The sequence below is a fragment of the Talaromyces stipitatus genome, genomic scaffold (assembly GCF_000003125.1).
Source record: "Talaromyces stipitatus ATCC 10500 scf_1105507295555 genomic scaffold, whole genome shotgun sequence".
Lineage (NCBI taxonomy): Eukaryota > Fungi > Ascomycota > Eurotiomycetes > Eurotiales > Trichocomaceae > Talaromyces > Talaromyces stipitatus.
This window is the reverse complement of record NW_002990116.1, coordinates 1,829,364-1,851,390: the sequence shown is the minus strand read 5'-3', so window position 1 is coordinate 1,851,390 and position 22,027 is coordinate 1,829,364. Positions and strand designations below refer to the sequence as shown.

General features: G+C 43.3%; 7 protein-coding genes across 8 annotated transcripts, besides 5 other annotated features; 5 read left to right on the top strand and 2 right to left on the bottom strand.

Annotated features, from left to right (window-relative positions):
* Positions 1–688: part of a mobile genetic element that runs on past the window's edge.
* Positions 685–1,224: a mobile genetic element.
* Positions 1,225–2,944: 1,720 nt separating this feature from the next.
* TSTA_117860 (short-chain dehydrogenase/reductase family protein, putative) lies at positions 2,945–4,004 on the top strand (the record flags this gene model as incomplete). The annotated part of the gene is made up of 2 exons (XM_002481961.1): positions 2,945–3,822; positions 3,893–4,004. 2 exons carry the CDS (start codon positions 2,945–2,947, stop codon positions 4,002–4,004), a joined length of 990 nt encoding a protein of 329 aa, XP_002482006.1.
* Positions 4,005–5,002: 998 nt separating this feature from the next.
* On the bottom strand, positions 5,003–7,001 carry TSTA_117850 (uncharacterized protein; the record flags this gene model as incomplete). Its single annotated transcript, XM_002481960.1, has 3 exons — positions 5,003–5,051; positions 5,112–6,295; positions 6,381–7,001. 3 exons carry the CDS (start codon positions 6,999–7,001, stop codon positions 5,003–5,005), a joined length of 1,854 nt encoding a protein of 617 aa, XP_002482005.1.
* Positions 6,650–6,672: a microsatellite.
* A 2,163-nt stretch (positions 7,002–9,164) lies between the features above and the next one.
* Positions 9,165–9,965: a mobile genetic element.
* A 227-nt stretch (positions 9,966–10,192) lies between these two features.
* Positions 10,193–11,257: a mobile genetic element.
* TSTA_117840 (uncharacterized protein) lies at positions 10,234–10,849 on the top strand (the record flags this gene model as incomplete). The annotated part of the gene is made up of 2 exons (XM_002481959.1): positions 10,234–10,579; positions 10,634–10,849. The coding sequence occupies exons 1-2, from the start codon at positions 10,346–10,348 to the stop codon at positions 10,847–10,849; spliced, it is 450 nt and encodes a 149-aa protein (XP_002482004.1). The 5' UTR covers positions 10,234–10,345.
* A 1,989-nt stretch (positions 11,258–13,246) lies between the features above and the next one.
* Positions 13,247–14,310, top strand: TSTA_117830 (uncharacterized protein). Its single transcript, XM_002481958.1, has 2 exons — positions 13,247–13,539; positions 13,618–14,310. Exons 1-2 carry the CDS (start codon positions 13,338–13,340, stop codon positions 13,881–13,883), a joined length of 468 nt encoding a protein of 155 aa, XP_002482003.1. The 5' UTR covers positions 13,247–13,337; the 3' UTR covers positions 13,884–14,310.
* TSTA_117820 (short chain dehydrogenase, putative) lies at positions 13,632–15,452 on the bottom strand. Its single transcript, XM_002481957.1, has 2 exons — positions 15,081–15,452; positions 13,632–14,974 (listed from the first exon to the last, which is right to left on the bottom strand). The coding sequence occupies exons 1-2, from the start codon at positions 15,370–15,372 to the stop codon at positions 14,466–14,468; spliced, it is 801 nt and encodes a 266-aa protein (XP_002482002.1). The 5' UTR covers positions 15,373–15,452; the 3' UTR covers positions 13,632–14,465.
* A 2,197-nt stretch (positions 15,453–17,649) lies between these two features.
* Positions 17,650–19,990, top strand: TSTA_117810 (uncharacterized protein). Of its 2 annotated transcripts, XM_002481956.1 has the most exons (5): positions 17,650–18,031; positions 18,147–18,423; positions 18,505–19,000; positions 19,057–19,551; positions 19,621–19,990. In XM_002481956.1, the coding sequence occupies exons 1-5, from the start codon at positions 17,803–17,805 to the stop codon at positions 19,777–19,779; spliced, it is 1,656 nt and encodes a 551-aa protein (XP_002482001.1). In that variant the 5' UTR covers positions 17,650–17,802; the 3' UTR covers positions 19,780–19,990. The 2 variants fall into 2 exon arrangements, with proteins under 2 accessions (XP_002482001.1, XP_002482000.1); XM_002481955.1 differs by having other exon boundaries at positions 19,057–19,990.
* A 519-nt stretch (positions 19,991–20,509) lies between these two features.
* On the top strand, positions 20,510–21,710 carry TSTA_117800 (1-aminocyclopropane-1-carboxylate oxidase, putative; the record flags this gene model as incomplete). The annotated part of the gene is made up of 3 exons (XM_002481954.1): positions 20,510–20,860; positions 20,944–21,241; positions 21,352–21,710. Exons 1-3 carry the CDS (start codon positions 20,540–20,542, stop codon positions 21,708–21,710), a joined length of 978 nt encoding a protein of 325 aa, XP_002481999.1. The 5' UTR covers positions 20,510–20,539.
* Between the last annotated feature and the right edge of the window lie 317 nt (positions 21,711–22,027).

Below are 22,027 nucleotides of genomic sequence, written 5' to 3'. Positions count from 1 at the left end.
CATCATCAAGTAGTTCGTGTAGCTCATAGTAAATAGGAATGGCAAGGCTGATCTGTGGATTCCATCTTAAAATAAATGATGTAAACTCATTGAATTTTTCAAGTACTTAGTGAATCTGCTCGAGTCGGGACCAATCGCTAGTAGTAAAGGGTGGAAGTTCTTTCTGAAGCTTAAGAAACTTATTGATTTGTTGTTTCAATTTTAAGCCATTATTAATCATCCAAAATGTTAAGTTCCATCGGGTTACAATATCATATTTAATGAAACTTTCCGGGAGATCATTCAACCTACAAATTTCCTTCCATTTCTGCCAGCGTTGAGGACTTCGATTAATCCATAGAGCGAGGATCCTGAGTCTTCCTATAGCTGACTGATTGGTAATTAGGCTACCATCCTGTAACCTATCACAAGCAGCTTATGCTTCATCTATATCACTCGACTCCAAGGCATGGAGTATATCCTTCACAATAAGGTTGAGGATATGAGTTAAGCAGCAGACATAGCTATCCAAGCCATGATAAAGAAGTGTTGGATTTGCTTCTTCCCCAAGTCGGTCTTTTAAACTGAAGTATAACTCTAATGCCATAGCCTTATTATTACTAGCATTGTCGCCAGTAATAGAGATAAGCTTTCCCTCAAGACCTAGATCAACAAGCATATTTTCTACCGCATTTGCCAGATTCTCCCACTGTAAGTGTCTTAAAGTTCAGTAAACTCTAATAATCTCTCCTGATACTCAAATTCTTCAGTCAGCCAATAATCTATAATCCCTAAAATAGGAAGTTGGTTTTGGCTTGTCCAGACATCCAGTGATAAAGTAATAGTTTTATAAGTTAATGCCAGCTCATTTTTCAGCTCAGTATGCTGCGTTTTGAACTCTTGCACAATCTAATCCCATAAAGTGTGGCGAGAAGTGAATGGAGGCTCAATTCCTAGGATATCTCAGAAGATTTGTTAAAATTCTAGAGTCTCAACAGTATTAAAGGCTTTCATGTCAGTTACAATCCAGCAAATAATATTCTTCTCAAGAACTTCTTGATGAGTAATATTCTCTTTTCCACCTATGAAACTCTGAATGTCTGGTTGATTCTTCGTTGGCTGTATATCAGATGTTGGAGGGTAAATGTTATACTTTGTCAAGTGCGTTTTCATATTACTTGTGGTATTTTATCTCTGAGAGTCTGATGTTTGCCAGTGGCATCTTATCTTTGTCTTTTCATCAATATATGCACAACGAATCTCTCGATCGACTAGTCTCCTTTTATTAGTCTTCTTAATCAACCATGGGCAATCAACAGGTGTGGTCTCAGAATATGCCCACATCCACTTAGTGGCAGGTGCTGCTCGTTGACAGTATCAACAAAATAGGTTATAAGATATAGTTGAAGCCCCACTGTCTATTGATCTTTCTTGTAATGCTGGCAGTTGTGATGCTAACTCAGAAGGCAAGAGTTCACCATCTGGGATACTAGTGAGAGTATCCACATCTTCTTGGCTTACTAGCGGCAGAGCAGTAGCAATACTAGTGAAATTGCTTGTGATTCGCTCAGTCGATCAATTCGATCCTCAGGTAAAGCTTCATCGTCACTTTGTTACGGGCTAGTCCCGCCTAATGCTCACTATAAGGGCATATTCGAATAGAAAACGTAACATGAGGAAAGGAAAGAGAAAGAAAACAACAATTTTTTCACGCGCGTACAATCTTATATAGGCAAGGGGAATTGGGAGCTTCCGACGGGCTTCTCTCTAGGAATAGCCTCATGTCCGGGGTTGCTGAGATTGTCGGGGCTGCCGGGGATCGGCAGAGAGCGCTATTGTCAATATCCGGCCGGATATTGGGTGTCCGTTCGCAATCTGGGAATAGCTTCATGTTCGGGGTTGCCGAACAATAATCTAGCGAAACTCTATATGTCAATATCCGTGAGGGCTTCGCCCGAACATGGTCATGAGGTCAGCTCATAACACACTTCCATCATTTAGAGCTCGGTAGTTGAGACGTTTCTGCCGCGTACGCATTTGGATGTGAATAAAACGAGATATCGTGATGAGTAAGAGGGCTGATGTAGATTTTAGTTGTCAATAATTGATAGTCGATTGTGAACAAGAAGAATTTTAAGGAGGGGTAGTCTATCAACTCGAAATAATATCGGGCGTGATGAGCGAGTCACGTGATAAATAAAGAGACGCAACGCGTGTAGCAGTGGCAGATACTATTTACTACTCAAAGACGAAGATTATAACCTATTTAACAGAGCCTTGCATCTTGATGGTTAATGAGATCTATGGCTAGGTGAGCCACTGTCAATTCACACAGTCCATTTGCGTATCAGTAATGATTTTGACGATATTGACGATATCGTCAAATAGTTGACAATATCGTATCGGCACACCTAGGATTAGACGATGCCGATTGACGATACGATATCGGCAGATTCTAGGTTAGACGATGACGATAGACGATATGGAAAAATGATGCCGATATCGTATCGTCAACAGCCCTATGTAACAGAAGTGTTTATCTGCTGGTATTGCAATAATCAGAAGCTTTACACGAGGACCTTCCTTGAAAGGAAGTAACTGAGTGACGCGTTGCAAGTTAGAGTAAGGATCGTGAAGCCCTAAATAATTCGGGCGACGCTTGTCTGTATTTAGACTAGATTCGGCCGAACGCTGAATCAGCAAGCCTACGCCGGATGCTGATTCGCCGTCAACATACTTGCTCAGTAAGCATCTCTTTGAGGATTATCAAGCTTCTCTAGCTATGGAATTGCTGGTCAATAGATGCATGGAATGTAGTCCATTGACTTAAATGTCAGTGTTCATCTTGCCATGTCCAGACTCCAGTGGATCCAATTCGTATGATCTAGTTCTCGTTCTCGTGAATCCGTCTATCTATTTACCTCCCATTCTCTAGCACGTATCAATTGCGATTGTATTGATCACCATGGTCAAATTTTTCCAGCCAAAGATAAGTCCCCTGCCAGATGGGATTGACCTCAAGGGTAGTACAGCTGTGGTCACCGGTGCCAGTGCTGGCATGGGTCTTGAGTTGACTAGACAACTGCTGCAATTGAACATCTCAACCGTTATCCTTGCCGTCCGCAATGTAGCCAAGGGTGAGAATGTGGTGAAACAATTACGTGGAGACCCTCACATCAGAACTTACAATGGCAATGCTACTCTCAAAGTCATGGAACTTGACATGGACAAATATGATAGCGTCCAGCGATTCGCCAAGCATCTCCGTGATGAGATTCCTATCGTCAATTTTCTTATTCTCAATGCAGGGATAGGTTTGCTGAAGCACGACCGCAGCCCTAGCGGCCACGATCGAACACTCCAAGTCAATTACTACTCCAACGCTCTTCTGATTGCCGAATTGTTACCGTACCTAAAAGCCAGTGCGGAGAGGACAACCATTCCTACCCGTATCACCTGGGTCGGCAGTCGAGCCTTTGAGACAACGAGCCTCCAGAAAACTCCTCTTCAACCCAACGAACGCGTTCTGGAACATATGGACAAGAAAGAGTTCTTTGCACCATTCCAGAGATATGGTGACTCCAAACTGCTCTGTCTTCTCTTCATGTGCAGCCTGGCGCGGCAAATTGACCCCAAAAAGGTTATTATCAACATGCTGTGTCCGGGAATGGTCAACACAAATATGAGTGATGTTCTGCCAGTTTATCTCCGGGCAGTGATAAATGTTGTGAAGGCAATTCGTGCCCGGCCTGTGGAAGTGGGGGTTTGGATTATTCTGAATGCTGCTCTAGTTGCAGGGCCTGACTCCCATGGAAAGTTCCTGATAGACAAAGATATTGCCAGGTAAGTGATGCTCCTTACCGTCGCTCACTTTTGATTTGTGCGCATAATTGATCAAATTTTTGTTCATCAGTGAGAGCCAATACATATCGTCCCCAGCGGGCCAGGAGGTGCAGAAAAAAATATGGGAGGAGACTATCGAGGAGCTTAGTCGGCTCACCACACTTCCACCAGAGGTCAATTAGAATTAGCGGGTATGAAACGAGGCGTCAATAGGCCATTCAAGTCCTCTTTGGAATGACAACTGGTTGCTTCTAGTACTGTTAGAAATTAAAATGAGTTTATTGAGCCACATGTTCGTTGTACTACCCGACCGCTGTTCATTTACTTCTTCCTACTTAAGTAGTCATATGCCAAACTACGCATTATAGATCACAATTTGTAAAACCCAGGGCCGAATGATGGTTTATGGGAACTTCAGTAACATTACCACAATGCTCTTCAACTCAGCATTAGGCTGCCTTGATCATCCCTGCAGAATGTTGTACACGCATGTGACTAAGTAGCATCTCGCTCCTGCGGTGATAGGGGTGATGTTGATGAAGAATGGAGTCAAGGAGATCAAAGAGAGAAAATGATGGACAGCATGATAGATAGACGCGTGCTCTAACTCCACGCCTAATGCTTTATTGTAAATTTCTGGATTATCGGTCTCCTTCGAAAGTGCCCTCACCCCGTTACCAACTGTAATGACCAAGCCTGAAGGTCAGACAGGGTGGAAATGAAGTCTTGACCTGGATGTAATTCAGACGCTGTATCGTGGGTGTATCTCGCTGATCTAGTCCAATCCCCTGATGCTGGTGGCAGATCACTGCTTCCTGCAGGTGAGTCAAGACGACGTTGAAGATCGATAAGAACCTGGATGGTATTAGGAATATGTAGTGTAGAAGTTTCCGGGCTGCCATTTGTAGATAAGGGGTCCGCTGATCGATATTGGGTTGTGTAATATTCCAATACCTCATCAACACAATATCGAGCTGCTTGATAATTTGAACTTTGTCGAAAATGAAGCAGATAGATTAATAAGAGAAATGTACACTGAAGCGGACCAAAGTACGTGCGGTAAGACCACAGATACTGGGAGAATGCTGGAACTTGGAGAAGCCGCAAAAAATTGCGCAAGTAACCCAAGCAGAGCTGCACGACGCTGTAGATGCAAGTTAACAATATATTTCTATGATGACTAAACTTTTACGCCTTGTATCTGGAACAGGGTCTTTCCTTTCTTGTGCCTGCCAACAAACACATAGGGCAATGAAAGGGGCCAGATGGGAATCTCAAATAATACGTACCTGGTCCATAACTTCTGAGCTGGTAGGCTTCCATATTCAGGGGTTTTCAAAAATGGCTTCTGCAATAAAACTGACACTTCGAGCTTGAAGAGTGTCAGCGTAATGCGTGTCCAGGTCCCAAAGACAGTGTGTTGACTGGTATCATCCTTATAAAGAGCCGGATGCGTGAGCATGGTTGCGTTAGCTAGGCGGGAAGAAATGAACCCCTCCTCTGGAATCCCTTGAGTCGGGATCCTAGTCATGAGCGCGTCGATTTTCTGATGAAATTGCTTTGTGGCGGTGACCAGTTCTCTAAACCCTTCATGGTTCAACCCCTGCGCACTTTGTAGACTATTTAAAATTTCCAATTCCAGACGTGCTGTCTCGTACCGTCCTGTGGTATAAATCATGGCTATTGATTCTCCCGATCTCAAAGGTTCCACAGGCGACGATGAAATATTGCCGGTATCTCGATCCCTCGTAAATGCCACCATGCCCACTGCACCCAGCATTGCACTGCCACAGCATAAGGGTAGCCCAGCGGAAATACTTGACTGTACATCCATCCAGACAATGTGCCACCATACCCGACGTCGCATCTCCCGGGCAACTGGGTCCAGGGCAGAGTATGCTAACTCGGAATGCAACCCCATTGTCTGTGCTATCCGTACAGTTGTGCTAATAGAGATTATGTTGTGCATCAATTTCAAAGGATCATCGATGAATGGACCTGTCAGAAGTGTCGAGACCAAGGAGTTCAATGTTGGGTGCTCGGTGTATGCACACATGGAGAGGCTGGTTGTATAAGCTGACCTTAACTGATCCACTATCGTATCCTTCCGCAAAGTCTTAAGTTTCACTGACTCCCACATGGAAATAGGGGCGGCAGAAGCACCACAAAGCAGGACGGCGAAAAGAAGGCATATGAATGTCGGGTCATCTTGAAATTTTAAGGGGGGTATTGCATTATCACTATTCCGACAAAATTCCCAGAAATCATCGTAGTCTGCTTGAATCCTCGAAGTTTCCAGAAAAGGAACTAGGGGCCACACCGCAATGAAGAAGGATTGGAGCAATACGTCGCACACGGGTTTGGCGGGCAAGGATGTCAATAGTTTGAACAGACCCACGGCGGCGATGTGCGGGGGCGGTAACTCGAGAGGAGTATGACGGTTTTCATCAAAAAAGTCGTCACTAAGTCTTTCCTGCAGGGAAAAGTTCAGCTATCAACATCACTGAGTAAAATATCCTTCTGTAAGACTTAATATGGTTCGCGAGGGGGACGCTTACCTGTCCAGCAACCAGCCCCCAGAAGGTCTTACTAATGAACCGAGCCCGACTACCTCGTCGTAGACTTAGATAGTCCCGGGAAAGGAGACTAGGCTGGTGATTCTGCGTGGATAATCGCTGGTTGGGAAATGAACCTGGTCTGACCCCAGATCCGGCAATCTCATGGTTGCTGAGAACCTGCATGCTTTGCTCCCAGGGGTACACCGCTGAATGAGCAAGATCGGGTAGCATGTGATACTCGCGTGAATGAGGATGGCTTGAGGCGCCCCTGTTGTTGTTGTTGTTGTTGTTGCTAATGCTATTACCGCCATCCCGGTTTGGATTGCTCTGATTTGGATGATTTTCCTTTGTTTGAGAAACGGCATTTCCCTGGGACTGGGACAGACTACTGGGAAGATCATCTCCAATGAGATATTCTTCCCGGAAACCGGGATATAGCTGTTCGGCTCGATTGGCCGATTTTTCAAGAACCACAGCCTTGTAAACGCATGTTTTATTCAATCGAATACAGTTTGTACATGCTGGTTGCTCACGACCGCAGCGGACTTTTCGGCTTCGGCAAACGCTACAGCTCAGTGATATCCGTGGTCTTTTGACTTGACGGACTTCGGGCGCAGACATAATCAAGACTGCATGATCAGACATGCAAGCAGACGGTGGTGAAAATGGTGAAAATGGTGAAGGTGGAAATAAAAGTCCTAGTCCTAGCCAAACTTTACAACCTAACTTAAGCTAAACTCAATTAACTTACTAAGTTAAAAATATACTTGCTTAGTAAGTAGCTTTTTAAGCTTCTAGAAGAAGCATCCATAAACTTATTTTAACCTTTAAATCCATTGATCAATAAACAGTTAAATTACTCTGCGAACTCAAATTATTTAAATAGTGACGTTAGTTGAATGATGTACGTTACCCTCGTTCCAACGATGTGAGAATCTCCCGAGGTCAGATTCCAGCAAAGACACACACACCTCATGAAAATACATCATATTTTGGGCCAATCCGTTCCCATTCATTCGAAAGGCCTTTGACCTTTGCAACAACTTCAGATCCCGCCATACAGGTTACGTCTTCTCTCATACTGCAAACAATGCCATCTGTAAGAAAAATGATTTCTACCACAATATTGGCATCATCAGAATGACGAGAAGCTTAAACAGTGATTCTTTAATGGAATGTGGATGGCGTTTTTCAAAATAACAACCATGACCATAGACTTTTCAGTGAGCCGGCCATTTAGCAAACAGCATATCTGATTTATTCGGTCCACTAATCAGGTTAGAAGATGCATTAATGAAGGTCGGATAAGTTGTCTTGCTTAATTGATAGAATATCCAAAAGAATGTCTATAAGAAAGTCGATCCCGAAAATAGCAGTTGGAATCATCCCTATGGTATGTTACACCTTCAGTTGTTAGTACGGGCGTTTGTGGGAAATACAAGCGTGGACGCCTGATGCCCGATGATGACTCGCAGAAAAGTTGATCTTCAGAGGAAGCATATCATTTTATAATGATACCAGTATTTGAAATTTCCAATTTCCTGTCCGGTCGCTCTCTATCAACGGGGATATTCATCCTCAATGTATTTCCAAAGTAGGAAGTTTGTATTAAAGCGAGATTTGACATGTCACTGTCACCAAAAAAGATCAATTTGAATAAGGTGATGCTCATGTTTGAGATCGTCGAATCGTAGAACTACTGATATAGAAACCTCGAACAAATCCTCTGCAAAAGATATTCACTCTACTACTTAGGTACCCTACTGAGGTGTCGGTATTGACCAGTCATATGACTATACCTAGTCTTCAATTCTATTCCTTTGGTGACTTTTAGTCTCCTGATTGCATGATTTCGCTTCGGAACTTGGCCTTTGATGATATAGAATTGAATTATTGTTCCTCGACTGCATTAAATAATAGGCGTGGAGACCAAAGTCGCTTATAAAAAAGACCAGGTAGTCTACCACAGTTCATATAGTTGCGGTGGCGTGCTCAAAGTCCTGACAACTGCTTGAGAAACTCGAATCTATCTACGGAGAACTGTCAAATAGTCTAATGCAGATACATTAGCAATTTTTCATTGCAAGAAAATCTAAGATTCCTAGATAGGGCAAAGCGCAATGCTAGATCCAGCTTATCTCTAGCACCTGGTTAGTATCTGTCAGATAATCTGGACTACAAACGAGGCAGAGAGATTCGATGTTCGATCTTACAGGTCTAAAAAGGCACCTTAGGTCATATATCTGGGCACCTAGATATCAGCCCAATATTTACTTCTCCTGATAGCTCACAAATCACCCCGCCAAAGGTGTCTATAAAGGACCCGGCTTTGAAACTTGAAAGACAGGGAGACGGGGAAGATACTGAATAGATACAATCTTGCTAGTCACTTCTTTTCTTTTCATCCTAGTAAAACACTCTTCAGGATTGGCCTGGAATAAACCGACTAATCCATCAATATTCTCTTCATCTAGACCTAAGGTCGGTTCCAATGTGCATGTGCTACTGCAGAGAAATCTGTTAGTCGGGATTTGTTAACACATTGCAAACCGTTATTTTCTAGTAATCTATTCCCATTGCCCGTAGGAAGTATGTCCTACCAGGCTGGTTTTCCATACCACGTATGGATTAGTATGGTATGGATGGAATACTTATCCCTACTTTTCCATACCGGCCTCACCACCTGTTAGTAGACCCCACAAGTTAAGTAATTCAATGATGCCCATCTTAATAATCTACGTGCTTTAACTTCTCCTTCTTTATATTGTATATCAGGCAAATATGGATTCTGAAGTGGATTCATCGCTTTTTGCACCCTCAATAACTGTGGATTCAATCTCAACTCAATCAATAAGAAGTCGGTCAGCTCTTGCGACATGGGCACATGCTCGAACAGCACAAGATGGTAAACCAGAATTTAAAGGCCAAAATCGCATTATCTACTGCATTCATTGCCTACCAGGATCAGAATATAGTAGCTCAATTACTACTAACTTCCGGAAACATCTCAATTCTAAGCATCAGATCCAGGTTGAAAGAGACCTATGCCATGTATAATTAGCTACACTTGATAAACTTCAACAGCTTTACCACCAAGCAGACTCCTCAGGCCAAGCAGAACAGATCAACAGCCAAGTACTGCAAAAAGTACTAAATCAAGAAGTTATTGACCAAGCATTGGTTTCATTAATCGTCGTAAGAAATCTTTTATTTCGGATGGTTGAATGGCCCAAGTTCCATGCGTTTTGTCGAGTTCTGAATCCTGAATTAGAGGACTACCTTATTACAGCTCATTCAACTGTTCCTAAGTTGATTAACCAGTCATAGCAAATCCAAAAAGATGTTATATAAAAGAAACTTCAGTCAGCATTATCAAATATTCACCTTTCACTTGATATATAGACCTCTCCAAACCAGTATCTTTTTCTCGGAAACTGCGCTCACTTTGTTAATCAAAATCGAGAACAGCTCTCTAAGGCTCTTCTTGCTCTTCGACCTGTGATAAATTATAGTGGAGATGAACAATTCGCTATTCTTCTTCCAGTTCTCCAGGACTATAGAACTATATAAAAGCTTGGCTCTATTGTGACAATCCCTTATTAAATGATACACTCTGCCGTGCAGTGAGCGCTTATCTTTGGAAGAAAGAGAAGATTGAATGGGACCCTATCCTTCGACAAATTCGCTGTATTGACTATATTATTAATCTAGCCGTACAAGCCTTTCTATTTTATAACCTAATTGAGATAAATCAACTTGAATCATATGATGAACAGGAAGCAAAAGGAGAAATAAGAGATGAGGAAGGGAAGCAGTCGAGTTTTCAGCTTTTAGGGCCACTGGGAAAGCTTCATAATATTATCTTATATATCCGCGGTTCTGCTAGTCACACAAAGGAGTTCAAGAATCTAGCAGGAAGAATAATTGCACTTGACAATCGTACCAGATGGAATAGCTGGTATCAGATGCTTCTTGTGGCTAATCAAAACGCGGGATCAATTGATACCTACGCAAAGAATCATTTTGCTACACTACAAGCAGACTATCTCTCTCCAAAGGACTGGAAACAACTTCATATAATTAAGTCCTTCCTTCAACCATTTTACCGAGCAACATTGGAGACTCAGGGGAATCGTGCAACAATTGACTGCGTCCTCTTTACTATGGATATTCTAATTCAGTACTTTGAAAATTATCTTGTAAGTTTACCTTGTAGTTTATATTCTTGATGTTCATTAATACTTCTGTAATAGTTGAATTTTATTGCCGACAAGGAGTTCTCCTTAAGGATTCAAAAAGGATGGGACACATTTGATAAATACTATAGCAAAATAGATGAATCCCCTCTTTACGCAGCTGCTCGTATTCTTCATCTAAATCGTCGTACAAAATATATTTGTGCTAATTGGAAAACAAAATGGCAAAAGCCCATGTTGAAGAAAGTGAGAGATCTCTGGATATCTCACTAGGAAAGAGTTCCATCTCTTACTTTTCCTTTATATGAAAGGAAATCTTCTCAAGATCAAGATCTTGATGCATTTGATCAAATTGCTCAGAATTTAGGAAAGTACACTTAACCGGCTAGCAAAGATGAATATGAGGACTATAGCAATGGGGAACCTTATGATATTGGTAAGATGTCTGGGCTTGAATGGTGGTGTCAAGAACAACAGCGAAAACACTGGCCAAGATTATCATCAATGGCAATTGATATATTATTAATTCTAGCTATGTGTGATGAGCCGGAGCGAGTATTTTCAGGAGCACGTCGTACAGTCTCGTGGGAAAGAGCGCAGATGGGGCCTGATACTCTTGAAAAAGTGGAATGTTTAAAGCATTGGGAGCAGAATGGTGCTTTAAATGAGAATATAAGTAATAACTTAATATTGGTCTTCCTGTGGGTGCACTTCTGCACATGTGCATACAAGTAGCTTAGTAACCAATTGGTAGGGTCATATTATTCTGATTGTCTATCTTCTGTAGCTATTCGACCTCGACGCGGTAGATCATCCCTTCGTGTAGTGTTGGAACTCAGAATGAACTAAACCAAATTGGGAATAGGACAAGATTTGCGTATCAAGAAATTTCGAGAATTGGCATCACATTCCGACGCGATATTGAACATTACAAATCAACTTTACAGCCTATCTCTAGAAAGTTCGATTTGCACAAGTGTCGACTTTTGGTGATATCACTTCTATGGAATCTTGTATATAAAAACAGGCTCAAAACTCCTAGATAGCGACTTAGAGAGGAGTGCCGGAAAATAGACCAGTTCCTTATACGTATTGTTTAGTGCTCGCCTTCGCTTAGTCATCGCTCTAGTAAACCAACGTTCCGACATGTAGCCTGCGTCACGTGAATGATATCATGTGACCGGCTCTCGACTGCACCCGCACATCCAACACTTCCTTTTGTTTTAATTTATATGAATAATGCTTTGAACATGCAGATTAGTATGCAGGCTATAATGCCAAGAAATATGGACGGTATGGATTAGGTATTAGTATGGAACCGTCCATACTAATCCATACTCGGTATGGATTGAAGCGGGTATTATGGTATGGAAAACCAGCCTGCTTGTCCTACAATGGGAGATGAGGAAGATAATCACATTTGAGTAATTATATAAAATGGGGGCATATACAATTAATATTTCAAGCGGATGTATTCTTTGAATCCACTGATCAACATTGGGCAATATCATCTCCGTGTAATACGTTTCTGCTTCGTGGCAACCCGGAGGACAATCTTCCACGTTGTGAGGACGGAGAAATTAGTCTTATCTGTGAGCGCATATTGAAGTTTATTTTGTGGAGAAGATGAATTCAATCAGATAAGATATCCATTGCGAGAGCATGCTAGGTCTTGCATTTCAAACAAGTTTGTTTCCAAGCTATCTCATAGTTATACATTCTCTATTAGACCAGTACACTCTACTTGGAGTTAGATCAATGAGTGAGAATATCCCATTCCATATTCGAATATCTCGAAATGTGTAGACTCTCGCTATGTAAATTTCGTATTGTAACGACGGGTCCAGTTAGGGTATGTCCTAAGTTCTTTGCTGTTTAGATCTATGGGTAATGTGTTTGCTGACAGAGGACTTGGTACCTCGGCTCTCTGAGATATGTCTATGTTAATATTACTAATTGCTGATTCAAACTTGGAATGTTTTGCCATCGACATATGTCTCGGTTAGAGTACTAAAATATTATTAACTGCCTAGGGACGCAACTAGCCTGTGCTCTCTTGAATTCGACATTATATCCGAGTTCTCCGAGCTTCGGAACTGAGCTCGTGGGACTGAGAGTGTATTTCTCACCAATGACCTCTATTAATTATACGAGCCTTACATGCGCTAATGCAAACTACTTGAAAGGAGCAACTGATTAGGTGACTAGCGCATTGTAAATATACCGTCCTTATAGCCTTCACGCTGGAGAATTGTCCTTCCACTCTCTAATGTCGGAACTTCATGAAGATTCTGAATGCGAGATCACCGTAATAGATGGAAACATGCACTGATCTGCAAAGTCCAGAAGCCGGATCAGTACATCCGCTAGGAACTGCGTACTCCGTACTCACTGTAACATCCCAGTAACTTTTTTATCTGATTAGCTGCACGGACCTGGGTTATATCAAGTCAATTTTATGAAATATATCCGTGCTGAGGCTTGCACATTTGTTCCCACTTGGCTCGGCTACTGCCCGGATCCGGGATCTAGGCAAGCCGGTCCCTGAAGTGACACCTATAATCATTGATGGCAAGCATATCAGAGCCCGGCTCGGGGTGCAACCCTCATTGCCAGATGCTCTGAATACCTCAGCTCGGATATCAAAGATTAAAAAGTAAAATGGACCTTCTTCCCCTGGCGCAGTAATCAGATAGAAACAAAGCAACAAACTCGACATTATCATAGTCTCTGCTCTTAACACTACTGGCGCAAGCAAAAAATGTCTTATATCACTGAAAACACAATCTGGCCAACAGCCGCTACAGTGCTGCCAGAAGTTCAAGAATTGATTCGCCAATTCTATGTTTTAGCTGATATTCCGGACCCAGAAACCGGAGATCAGTACGCCACAGACATCTTTACCCCCACGGGTATGATGAAGGGCCCTTTCGGTCCATCTGATGTTTTTGTGGGTGAAGCTGGTAATTCATTTTCCTGCCTTTGAGATCACGTCATCTTGTCAAGAGTCTTGCCTGATAATTCTATTTTCTTTTTCTTAGAAATACGAAAGTCCAAGCTGAATGCCTGGAAGGCATTTTCCTCTCGTCGCCATCGTGTCAAACAAGTATTTGTCGCTGATAAGAACGGATACGACCTGATGCTCATTGGCGAGGTTGAACTTGGGCTGAAGAACGGGAAATCGTACACGAATGAGTACACATGCCGCATGCTAGTAGATCAAGCTAGCGTGAACGACGGCAAGCCTCGCCTTGCTCTCAGTTCTGTCTGGTCCGACACCTCGGGGGTAATGGCGGCGCTTAAGTAGATGCCGGATCTCGGAGAAAGCACTCGGAGGAAACGATAAGTGCCGTTACTTTCTTTCGTGTTTTCTTTTTCTATTTTCGAGACGCCAATTACGTCGAATATCCCTGATAGTTTAACGTACATCGGACTACGGCGAACCAAAGAGCGCTCATGGAAATAGGCACCTCTGAACAAGGAGGTCGGAAGCTACCTAGATAATCATTTGAAACTCAATATATACTTAGAAAAGTTATGGGCCATTACGATGAAGAATGAAGGGCTTGTCAAAAACGCTCCTCATAGAGACATTACCAAAATAAAGTAGTTACAGGTTGGAGGGCGCACGGAATTTCCTAATTAATTCCTCAAAGAAGAAAAAGGAAGCGAAAAAAGGAGCTCCAGAGCTAGGCACTAAAAAAAGAAAAATAATGAGAGTGCATCATATATTCGGAAAAGAACGCCGTTGTACAATTCATTTCATGCAAGGCTCTACAAAAACTAGACGGTGCATTAGAAAATGGCGTGGCACCAATCCAATGACTAAGAGCGTATTCATTGAGATGCTATTTACTGAAGAACCCCTGCTGAGGCCAAACCGAGATTCTCAGAACGGCTGTACTTCACCATCCTTGAGCACAATCTTGCCCACGTCCGTATCTCGGTCGCCTTCTACCACTGACGCCACTAGTCTTCCACCAACAGATGCAGGCAACACAGGAGGAGCGCCATCCATTCCTGCAAAACTGGCCCCCAAATTGGTGGCCAAAAACCCTGGTGATACACCCCAAGTTTTGACTCCATCTTCTCGCAGCTGCCAGTGCCACTCTAACATGACCATATTCAGTGCTGTTTTGGTCGCTCGGTACGCCCGGTACGGATGTACCTCCGGTTTTGGCCAACCAGCGGGAACAGTCATCCTGGTGGGCGTGTAGACGTTGCTCATCGGAGTGAGACTAGACAACCCGCTGGTGATGAAGATTAAACGTGGATCATTAGAGCGAAGGAGGAGCGGTACAAAGGTATGGGTCATGATTTGGGCCCCGGTGACATTGACGTCGTAACATCGATTCCATGCTTCGCGCATGCCTATTTCAGATGCCTGAAGGGAGATCCCTAGTAAACTATAATTTTAGAACACGCTTGGAACACGAGATGAATATGGAAGGCGTAAAGATGAGAGCTGTATATAAGCGAGCGGGAAAGGGAGCTAATCTCTTGCCTGCATTATTGACCAACACATCAAGGTGGCCAATTTTAGACTGTACAGTGTGGAAGCATCGGTCAATTGACTCATCATCAGTGACATCAACCAAGATTGATTCTAGAGTGCTTGGAGTCTCGGGCACATCCCGTTGCAAGGATAAAACTGCACTTTGGCCCTCATCGGGGAATAGGCAGCCAAGAAAGACGTGGTAAGGTTGGTTGGTCTGGATCAAGGCTTTGATTGTCTCGAAGCCGAGACCACTACTACCCCCAGTGACGAGGACAAATTTTTTATCTGAAAGCACCATGGTTGAGGCCAATATCAATGTAGTGTGTAGTAGTAGGTATTAGTCTAACCATTGGCTGTGGCTTTCAGCCATTGATATACTTGTGAACAGGAGAATATGGGCTAGTATCTGATTTAGTAAAACTTCCCGGATGGCTATAAACTACTCGGGACCGGTACAGGAGCCGTATAGAGATACGTTGGCCCGAGAAGAGAACGGTTATCTCCGTCCAAACAGACTCGGTGACTAGGAGCTTGTTGTTCGGATGGCACATGCATTGTGATTCAGCAAACTCTCCTTGCAAGGCCAAACCCGAGTCAGATCTCATGTTAACGCCAAGCGTCTATTATTAATTCACAATAGGACTTGGGGATGTTCCAGTTAGAAAGCTGTTTTACAACAAGATAGAAGCATATCAAGATTGCTAGGATTACCTCTATGCAGGCGTATGCTCAAGAGAAAAGCGTAATGGGGTTAGATGTGATCATATATTGTTTTCTCTTGGGTAAACTGCCTATTGTTTCCTATTAAAGGGGTACAACCCTGGCGCATTCATTGATCCGTGATTCTTGGTCGGCGTTCTAGGTTGAAATCACCGGAGAGGATCATCCTCCCTTCCAAATGTACGCATTATCGCCATTCTTCATTTGGACTGCCACTCCACTACCTTATTGTGGTATATGGCTCGGCCGGCTCCTACTCGTCAGCGGAAATCGTGGAGAAGATCTGAATAGGAGACTGGTTTGCGGCAAAACCCTCATCCGAAAAGACCCACCTGGCGTGTGCTGGCTGCATGTCATTGCGTCGATCACATCGTGGGTACCCTACCAAATATTCCTAATATTTTCTGCCGGTGGTCGCTCAACGCTTCCCGCGGTCTGGAAAGAAATCCGGACATTTAGCTGGCTCACATGTGCGAGTCTCAGCCCAGAGCCCGAGATGCGCCAAGGCGCCAAGACTCCGGTGGAGCTTTGTGGTTCTACGAATATAGGGCTCCATCTCGCATTTTTATTTCTTCTTCCATCAAAACAATCCACTTTGCAGAGGGCAGCATGATATGATCTTACTCTCTAAAAATTGAGACAGAATTCTGCTAGACTTCCGGCCCCACCAGGTTTGGGTTCCGCGCTAGGGTATGTAAGCTTTTTCTTAGGCTCTTAGCTATGGGAGCCACAGAATTGAGTTTGCACTAGAATATGATACGATGAATCCTGAAATTTACCATGGTGAGTCAAAAGTGGAGGTTCATGTGAAACAAGTTTGAAGAAAGCAGTTATTTCCATACGAGAAATATAAGTCGATCTTACTAATCAGATCCACCTTTAGTATTCCTTTTTCCTTTTTGGTGGTGAACAAGATACGGGGCTATAAATATAGGTATACTACGGAACACCTACCTCCGTCGATTGCATGCATATCCACAAACAACGATGGGTTTATCTTGGCTACCGCAATCTCATCGACTATAATTGTTTTCCTAGCTTGGAAATATACGGGGCATAGCCTACCAATTCTAGAACGACGAGGGATTGTATACCACCACCACGCGGGTTCTCGGCGGAAAACCTAGAAGGGTCCGCTCCAGACGTATTATACGTCAACAACTAGTCTCCGTAACTTCTTAGCTACTTGCAGATTGTGTATATTATTATCCAACCAGCCAATGACTCAGGTCCGGGCCTATATTAACCTACCGTTTTGGGTGGTTTGACCAGCCGCTTCTGGTCTCGCACATCTAAATTACGAGCATTTGATTCCCTCAGCATATTAGTGTAGTATTAGCCTACCCAGGCTAGTCTTAGCTTAGGGCTGTTAGGAATCCTCCAGATAAAAGGAGCTTATCGAATTGAGGGGTAAATGATAGGCTCCCATTTGCTATCTCTAGTATAACGTATATCCACTTTCCGTCAGAACCCACGTCAGTACGTTATCAGATCCTTGCTCCTGCATGTTGGATAATGCAACAGCATGAGGCCTCCCTCATCTCTAGGAGGGCTGCCTTAAAGCATTAATGAAGAAATAACTTCTATACGTAAAACGATACAAGACCGGCTATGCCGGATCTAATGACGATCAATTAGTAAGTATAGCCCCAGCGAAGCAATACCGGACCAAAGTATTATTTTACTCCCGTATGATGTTTCATGAAGGTTCTTCAGGTCAACAACCTTGGATATTGTAATAAATTTGAGACCAAAGAGGCAACTGAGCTATTATTGTCCACCCCAGTCCAATCATCGTACATAATCTGTGCATACGACTGACCTCCTTGAGCCTCCATTATTGCTGTTGCCCTCCGGTTATGAAAGGGAACAAATTCCCACTACGATTATTTATCTCTTTGCGCAATGCCCAAACAGCTCATTGTCTCGTAACTGCGGGCAATCCAAAAACATCGGACGCTCACAACTTTGCTTGACGGGGCTATGCTATGCACGCATCCATATCTTAATGAGCGTTGCAATCAAGATGAGTACCAACACAGTCGGGGGGCAGTCAACTCGCCAACCTCCTGGTTCTGCATGCCTCCATTGTCGAAACAAAAAGATGAAATGCGATGCTCTTCAACCACGTTGCAAAAATTGCTTCAATGCAGGAGTGGAGTGTATACGTTCAAATAACTACTCGAGAAAGCGAAGCGCACAGAGAGACCATATAGAGGGTCCTCAAGATCGAGTGGGTATGGCAGATGGAGCTTCCCAATTATTTGAAGATCAGAGATTTGGACTTAAAAGGCCGATCTTGAAGCCACTGTGATTCTCAGATGCTAACGAGAGTAACCATGTACTGAATAGAAACCTCCGACGCTGAAGTTTACGATGTGCAGCCCAAATTCAATCCAGGCTTGTTCAACCTGGATTTTCACATGGATTCTTTCTATGATATGGATTACAATTTTCTCGAAAATATAACTCCGGAATCATTTCCTATCTTGTCACCACTTGACTCCTTGCCATCATTGATACCCAGCGAGACCGTCGAATGCAGTCAACCTCAAACGGTTATCGAAACGGCCGGAATTCTTGCTCCTCCACTAAATGACCCGATTAATGATTTGATGCATGAAGATTTGTAGGTGGTTCCTAAATGAATTACAATCGAAGAGCTCTATAGTACACAAATTAAGCTACGAAATGCTAATGCGCTCTACAGAGACCAACTCTATTTAGATAGGGTACATCGCCTGATTCCTATCTTACATCGCAGACGCTATTTTTCGTGGACGCGATCACCCAATAGAACCGATGCACAGACATGCCTGCAGTTTGCCATGTGGACATTAGCAACATCGCTGTCGACACAACTTCAGCATCTACGCGAGTCATTTTACCAGCGTACGTGCTCTCTTCTTGATAAATTTACCGCCCAAGATACGGCCGCTCCCCAGATTGAGTATGCGCAAGCATGCATCTTAATTGTTAACTATGATCTCATGAAGGAAAATTTCAGGCGTGGCTGGACCAGCGCCGGGCGTTGTATCCGGGTTATCCAACTAATGCGTCTCTTTGAAATTGATCGTTCCAAAGGTAGAAATGATCGTGAAGACTGGATACAGCGTGAGGAAAAGCGAAGGGCATTTTGGATGGCCTACTCGTTGGATCTTTTTATCAGCCTGAGAGGCGAATGGCCGCTGAGTCTGACCGGCACGGTACTACCCCTTTTTTGTACTTTTCTATTCAACCAATTAATTCAGCTATGTGTTAGGACTTTGTTCGACTCCCGGCTCTAGACAAAGACTTTGATAACAGTCACTATGTAGAAATGCCTTTCTTGGGCACTGTTCTTTCGGGTGCTTCTTCTTCCGTGCTTTCGCCCTGGGCTGAGTCAATTGTTTTCGCGACTATTATTCGACGGATTACCGCTCTCACCTCGGAGCTCGAAGGCTTAAGCCCCGGCAGCTCTTCGACTAATGTGTGGTCAAAGATTGATTTACTCAGGAATATACTCAAGAGTCGACTAGCTTCATTATCATTTAAACATCAAGACTCCCACTTCCCCTTTTCCGACGACCCCATGGAAACTTTTATGATTATGATTGCACAGTCCAGCGTGCTATATCTCTATAATACGCAGAAATCTTTTTCTCGGGCGACAGAGAGCAGTCAGAACATCTCAATGGCTCTTCAATACGAAGCACAAATGGCTGCTCAAGAAATTGCGAACCTTTCAACTTCAATTCTTCATATGAGCCGTTTCAAGGTACAGCACTTTTCTCTGCTCTCTTCTGAATTTAATTTTATGAAAGTACATACGCTGATCTTCGCTCAGATCCATCCATTCACGCCTCTAATACTTGCGAAATGCATGGAGTTTTATAAATCTAATCAGAACTTGGATGAAATCACGCAAGCGGCGGTCAAGCAGATCTATGAGTTGTTAAGACATATAAGCAAAGTGAATAATATTGCTGTGGAGTACCTATCTTAGAGGCTATGCTGGAGTATGGATTATTTCAGATGCGATCAGTAGTATATGATACAATTTTGTGAGAATATCAGAATGAGACTGTTCCCGAGTGAGGACTATGAGAACTCTAAATATGGGGGTTTTTTTTGAGATAGTAATGCATCTAAAGGAAGGAAACATGTAGCTAGGCATCCATTCTAGATTAATATGAGATAATTCATACGTTTTTATGCCAGCCACAAGCCGTTCCGTCTTCCAGGTATGAAGTTTTGAATCAACATTAATGTGTTTGTTGCTAAATACCTCTCGTAAGTCATTGCAAACAGGCCTGTGAAGGGCATAAGCAGCCGGTCCGTCCGACTCTGTGGAAATGATCATCTCCGGCAGATCTGGAATTGAGACACACATACCACATCCGCCTCCAACATCAACTGACCAAGGCCCGGGTCATGTTTGACAGGATGGTCCAAAGACAAACTACAGACCCGGTGGCAAGTCGGTTCCGGGGCACGTCTCGTGTTCGGTCTCAAATGATAGGTTCGGTTCATTGAATGGTTATCTTTCTTCCGGGAGGGGTTGCAAGGTATCGCCGTAATAAGTCCGTCCTATGCTACGCTTGACGTATGCCGCAGTTAAAGAAAACTTGGTCTATAAGTTTAGCGAGCAAATAAATTCAAGACCGGGATACGTGATGGCTATTGAGTGATAATTCAAGATCAATCAAGAGAACTCAATCGGCACAACAAAACAGAGACGAGAAAATCAAAGCAACATAGCAAACATGAGTATCGGAGACGAAGTCATTCCAACTGTGGACATCAGCGCCTGGCTGTCCTCTACTGCGTCCCCAGAGTCCAAAAACAAAGTAGTCGAGGAGGTCAGAAGCGCTTGTAACAAGTATGGCTTCTTCAACCTTGTGGGCCATGGAATTCCAGCTGAAGCCCGAGAGAAAATCTTCGGCTGCACTAAAAAATTCTTCGACCTTCCTCTAGAAGAGAAGATGAAAATCTCTGTCGACAAATCACTGGGCAAGTCGTTTAGAGGTTATGAGCCTTCCTTGATCCAAACACATCAGGACGGCTTACTGCCAGACACCAAAGAGGTGAGAGCTGACTTTCCATCGGTCTTCCGCTAGTACAGCTTCAAGGTGCAGTTCAATTGTGATTCATGCTTACACAAAAACAGTGTTTTATTACTGGTGCTGAAATTCCAGCCGATCATCCGGATGCTGGAAAGTTTTCCACAGGACCGAATCTTTGGCCTGAGGGACTATCAGACAAGGAATTCCGTCAGCCAGTGATGGAATATCGAGCCTTGATGCTTGATCTTGTCAGCACAATTGTCAGAATTCTTGGTCAAGGAATTCACAAGGCGTTTGGCCATCCGTCGGATGTTCTGAATGACATCTTGATCAACCCATCCATACCGATGCGTCTGCTGCACTATGCTCCGCAGGAGAACCCCGACCCCAGACAGTTTGGAGGTGAGTATTTTATAGCATTCCTTCTTTTCTCCTTGCTTTCTGAAACAATCTAATCATAAACTATTGCATATTTCACTGGATTATGCTTATTCATTTGCGTTACTCCATAGTTGGTGACCATACGGATTTTGGCTGTGTTTCCATCCTCCTCCAGCAGAAGGGAACGAAGGGATTGGAGGTTTGGTACCCTCCAAAGGAGACCTGGATCCCAGTGCCAGTGATTGAAGATGCATTCGTGATCAACATGGGCGATACTATGCACCGTTGGACTGGTGGATACTATCGAAGTGCTCGTCACCGTGTTTATATAACAGGAGAGCGACGGTACAGTGTTGCATTCTTCCTGAATGGAAACCTCAATCTGAAGATTAAGCCGCTCGATGGTTCTGGTGGAGAAGCGTCTGTCGGAGAACATATCAACAGCAGACTGGCACATACCCTTGGTGATAACGCTAAATATTTGAGGTAGGCTTTGAACGATCTTGATTGAATGATGGAAGACTGTACTGGGTGACGAAATAAACTTGTCTTGTTTTCTACACTCATTCATGATCTTTAAAACTCGCTCCTTGCTTTGTGGTCAAATATTTCCTTGTGCTATACATTCTGTGGCATAAGGCACATCCTTCATTAAAACAATGTTAAAATCGGATTTAGCATTTTGACTTCCAGTTTGATCTATGATACTACTTTTCATATGTCGTATAGAAAGGGACTTCCCCCCTTTCAGAATTTAGGTGACTTAGACATAATAGTTGATATACTGGTCTCAACCCTTATAGCGAG

Bases quoted from the DNA above. Each gene is read 5' to 3' on its own strand.
- TSTA_117810 (XM_002481955.1), top strand. From the start codon at position 17,803: ATGAGCGTTGCAATCAAGATGAGTACCAACACAGTCGGGGGGCAGTCA. The intron at 18,424-18,504 runs GTAGGTGGTTCC...TGCGCTCTACAG, and splicing joins GATTTGATGCATGAAGATTT to AGACCAACTCTATTTAGATA. The intron at 19,001-19,056 runs GTACTACCCCTT...GCTATGTGTTAG, and splicing joins CGCTGAGTCTGACCGGCACG to GACTTTGTTCGACTCCCGGC.
- TSTA_117830 (XM_002481958.1), top strand. From the start codon at position 13,338: ATGTCTTATATCACTGAAAACACAATCTGGCCAACAGCCGCTACAGTG. The intron at 13,540-13,617 runs GTAATTCATTTT...TCTTTTTCTTAG, and splicing joins TGTTTTTGTGGGTGAAGCTG to AAATACGAAAGTCCAAGCTG.
- TSTA_117820 (XM_002481957.1), bottom strand. From the start codon at position 15,372: ATGGTGCTTTCAGATAAAAAATTTGTCCTCGTCACTGGGGGTAGTAGT. The intron at 14,975-15,080 runs GCAAGAGATTAG...ATAGTTTACTAG, and splicing joins TGTGTTGGTCAATAATGCAG to GGATCTCCCTTCAGGCATCT.